Source organism: Triticum urartu, chromosome 2 (assembly GCF_003073215.2).
Source record: "Triticum urartu cultivar G1812 chromosome 2, Tu2.1, whole genome shotgun sequence".
In the NCBI taxonomy this organism is placed as follows: Eukaryota; Viridiplantae; Streptophyta; class Magnoliopsida; order Poales; family Poaceae; genus Triticum; species Triticum urartu.
Window position 1 is genome coordinate 611,421,331 of NC_053023.1, and position 4,829 is coordinate 611,426,159.

Consider the following 4,829-nt stretch of genomic DNA (forward strand, 5'->3'; position numbering starts at 1 on the left):
CGATTTTTTGAAAATCAATTATTTGTTTTCTAATTAATGTAATTGAGTGATTTAAGGTAAGGTTAATTAATTTAGATTTGATCTTTAGAGATTGTTCGTGATTGATTCTACATTACTAAATAACTTGCGCCAGTATGGAAAGTTCTAATCTGTTTAGATTTCTTTCGTTGTGTGAGAGGGTGACGCGAAAATAAACCGATGAAGTGAGGGGAGGGGACGAAAAAAATCTACGAAAAAAACCAGCGAAGGTGGGAGGAGGTACAAAAAAATCCATGAAAGATGGGAGGAGACTACCAACTGTTTCATTAGGAGTAGAAATTATTAGAGATTATTTGTTTCCTGAAAATCTATTATTTTTTTCCTAAAGCAAATTGCATTAATGAGAGAGATTTCGTAGATTTGGCTAAGGTAGGAAAGAATCTATTATTTGTTTGCTAAAGCAAATTGCATTAATGGGAGAGATCCGTTGATTTGGTTAAGATAGGAAATAATCTATTATTTGTTTACTAAAGCAAATTGCATCAATAGAAGAGATCCGTTGATTTGGCTAAGGTAGGAAAGAATCTATTATTTGTTTCCTAAAGAAAATTGCATTAATGAGAGAGATTTGTTAATTTGGCTAAGGTAGGCGGTTTTTGTGATTCGTGGCGGCTTAGTGTGAGGTGGGACGAGGTACCAAAAAAAACCATGGGAGGTGGGACGAAAAAAAACCTGGGAGGTGGGAGTTGTCCCTGGTTAACCTACGAAATTTCGTAAATTTTTTTAAGACGAAAAAAAATCGTGCGAGGTGGGACTAAAAAAAACCTGAAAGCGAGACTACCAACTGCTCCCTTAGGAGTAGAGATTTAACTACCCACCTACTCCACAATTATCTCACCTACCCAGTCTTTTTTCTAGCTCACCAACCCCCTATTCACAATCTTAATGCACACGGACAGTATTGATAACCCAAATTCCAATTTCAAAACAAACCCTCCTGCTATAGAGTTGCAGTTCTCATATACTGTACTAACGAGACGCCCACGCCCACCTGCGCGACGCGAGCCGAATCTCGACGCCGTCGCTGCATCGCCTGCGGATTCCGCAGTGGTGGTGGGATCCTTGTGAGGGAGGAGCAGGAGAACTGGAGGAGGAGATGTGGCGGCTGAGGATCGCGGAGGGCGGGGACGACCCGTGGCTGCGCACGACCAACGGCTACTTGGGCCGCCAGGTGTGGGAGTTCGACGCCGCCGTGGAGCCCGACCCCGAGGAGGTCGCCGCCGTTGAGGCCGCGCGCCAGGGGTTCGTCGCGCGGAGGCACCAGCTCAAGCACAACGCCGACCTCGTCATGAGAAACCAGGTAATGGTTTCCGGCTGTCCTGGTTCGTCGCCGATGCCCTGATGCGTCTCCTTGCCTTGCCTGGCTGGCGCGAGCTGCGTGTTAGTCGATCAATCCATCGATCAGTGGCAATGTGGCATCATGCGTTCGACTGGAACAAGCGGTAGTAGCATCACTTTGGCAGATTCTAGAGGAGGTCAGGTCCCGTCTCCCGTGAACCAGCCCTTAACCACCATTGCTTTCAATTAGCGATGGGTGAACTGAACTTGTGATATTGTGGGATTATGGCTAGTTTATTTTAATGATCGGTACAGTCTGTGAGCCGGGATAGGCTCTCACTGGTTGCAGAGCTTCAGCCTTCATCTGTCATGTCAGATTAGCAGATGGCTGCAAAATTGTGGCATTATTCTTCTTCCGTTACTGTTGTGTGTTAAAACGTGCGCAGTGCTTCAATTCCATCTTTCAAACCATAGTTTACCATCAGTCCATCACACAGCACACGTTTGTCAAGCGTGCAATGCTTGATGACTTGATGTCAACGTGTTCTTCTTTTACTAATTTATCCTACTTCCATGTCAAATTCACTGAGACCCTGAAAAATGGTTACAAAGTTGAGCACTGAAGGGTTTTTGCATGATACGTACTGTTACTGACCAAACACATGGCATCGAAATCTTCTTTACCATGGCATATTATCTCCAATCACTTAAAATGTCTATTCTCTTGTATACTGCAGTTTGCTAAAGCAAATCCTCTTGAGCTGGACCTTCCTGCTGTCAAGCTGGAAGAGCATGAAGATGTTACTGAGGAAGTTGTATCAACTACTTTGAAAAGGGCCATCAGTCGCCTTTCTACTCTCCAGGCACATGATGGACACTGGCCGGGGGATTATGGTGGTCCAATGTTCCTTATGCCAGGCTTGGTACTTCCTTGAACATAACAGTAAAATGTCAAACTTGCTTGCTTTATTTGGATACACATTGCTCAACCGCATTCTGTGTCTAATCTTGTCATATGCTTTATAGGAAATTGTCTTGTCTCGTATTTGTGTGTAAGCACGAATATGGATTCTTTCTAAATGGAAACTGTGACAAGAATATCATCTTTGGATTATGTGGAAACATATTTTCCACGTTTCTTGTCCTAAATGAAAGCTACTCATTGTCTTTTCCCCTTGAGATTATAACCTTGTATGTGACTGGAGCACTGAACACTGTCTTATCATCAGAACATCAGATTGAGATCCGCCGGTATCTCTATAATCATCAGGCAAGGTTTCAGTTCTAAATTTTGTCACCCATAATTTGGGTAAAAATTACACTATTTTTTACTGGAAGCACAGAACGGAGATGGAGGCTGGGGTTTGCACATTGAGGGACCAAGCACCATGTTTGGTTCAGCCTTGACCTATGTCAGTTTGAGATTGCTTGGAGAGGGAACAGATAGTGGATATGGAGCTATGGAGAAAGGTCGAAATTGGATTCTAGACCATGGAGGAGCAACGTTTGTAACATCATGGGGAAAATTTTGGCTCTCGGTAGGGAATTAACATTTCTTTGTTTGTTTCTTAGTCGATTCCTTCTTTGGTGGGATTGAATTAATCTAATTCCCCAACTATTTAAGGTACTTGGTGTATTTGATTGGTCTGGTAACAACCCAGTGCCACCAGAAGCATGGTTGCTACCATATTGCCTGCCATTTCATCCAGGTTCTGGTTTCTTTCTTTAATCATCCATAACTTTACACAATGTTATACTTCCTCCGTCCCAAAATAAGTGTCTTAGATTTGTCTAGATATGGATGTATCTAGACTTAGTTTTTCTATATACATCCATATCTAAACATATTTACGACACTCATTTTGGGACAGAAGGAGAGTATGCTACCACTCAGATGACAAACATTGCCAAGTGTGTACTCTTTAACAAGTGTCCAGGGGATAAAATATTTGAGATACAAGTTTGCCCTAGCCGCTGACTTTAATGAAACAATGACATAGTTTATATGCTATGGGTTCATATAGAATTTGCATTAAATATTAAACAATAGATAGCAAACAAGCTCAGAGTAGTGGTTGTGATGCTTTAGACCTCCAGGCCCTGGGTTCGCCTCCCCATAAGAGCGAATTTCAGGTCTCCTTAAAAAGGTCACTTGCTGGCTCCCCTGGTTGGCATGAGTCGAACCGACCTGTGTGGTGGCCTGGTGGGAGGGCCCTCATGTACGGGGCTAGGCCTCAAACCACAGGGGGTGGACTCCCCATTTGGGCGTGGGTAGCTTTGATGAGCTTTCTAGGTCGGGCTCCATTTGAGCTTTTCTTATTGACAATACCGTGGGGGAAGTCTTTCCCCTACTGGCCCAGTTTTTTTTATTAAACAATAGATATTTCGACCCTCTGTCTTACAGGTGTGAGCATCGGCGCATGATTTTGTCCTATGTTAACTTACCACATAAAGTTCGATTGTATCTTTAGTATCATGACTTGTTTGTATGTTCTAATTGCCATTAATCTCACACAATAAAATTCTTCATCCATATATCAATTTTACTTCATTTAATGGCCAACAATCAACTTTAATTACTGCATATTAATCTGCATTCTTTTCAAGGTTGCTATGTTGTTCCTTGCTGATAGCTATTACGCTTTACAACACCTTGCAGAGCGAATGTGGTGTCACTGTCGAATGGTGTATTTGCCAATGTGTTACATTTATGGAAAGAGATTTGTCGGACAAGTTACACCACTTGTTTTGGAATTGAGAAAGGAACTTTACAAAGGCCCCTATAATGAGATTGATTGGGACAAGACTCGCAATCAATGTGCTAAGGTTCGTTAACTTTTATGCTTAATCTTACCTATTGGTATTAGTATATGGGATAAACTGTGGCACAAGTTCGTTGCATGATGTGCCACAGAGCACAGATTTTTCCATTAGTTCAAGTTGATCTTGGCCAAGGTGGTCGTCGCTTCTAGTTCTTGAGAAGTCCCACTGCCAAAAATAGTATGCTGAGTTGCTGAAATAGCCTCATTTTAACCGTGTCTGTTAAAAACACAGTTTCAGAAGTATATCTAGGGATGGGTTGTTTACTTATTTATTATCTGTGGTCAGTTATAGCTTTGACTCATACTAAGAAGATATAAACTGCCAAGAATCTTGGAGAGGTTTCCTAGCATGCTTTGACTCATACGCCAGAAAAGAGCTTGATGTCTACTACACAACCTTCTTCTTGTAGACGTTGTTGGGCCTCCAAGTGCAGAAGTTTGTAGGACAGTAGCAAATTTCCCTCAAGTGGATGACCAAAGGTTTATCAATCCGTAGGAGGCGTAGGATGAAGATGGTCTCTCAAGCAACCCTGCAACCAAATAACAAAGAGTCTCTTGTGTCCCCAACACACCCAATACAATGATAAATTGTATAGGTGCACTAGTTCGGCGAAGAGATGGTGATACAAGTGGTATATGGATAGTAGATAATAGTTTTTGTAATCTAAAAATATAAAAACACCAAGGTAA

At 42.1% G+C, this 4,829-nt stretch overlaps 1 protein-coding gene across 1 annotated transcript; it reads left to right on the plus strand.

The window, feature by feature from the left end:
- Window positions 1–969: 969 nt before the first annotated feature.
- LOC125537498 (cycloartenol synthase-like) lies at window positions 970–4,389 on the plus strand. The gene is made up of 7 exons (XM_048700809.1): window positions 970–1,339; window positions 2,055–2,240; window positions 2,498–2,587; window positions 2,661–2,855; window positions 2,942–3,026; window positions 3,977–4,143; window positions 4,372–4,389. Exons 1-7 carry the CDS (start codon window positions 1,136–1,138, stop codon window positions 4,387–4,389), a joined length of 945 nt encoding a protein of 314 aa, XP_048556766.1. The 5' UTR covers window positions 970–1,135.
- Window positions 4,390–4,829: the final 440 nt, after the last annotated feature.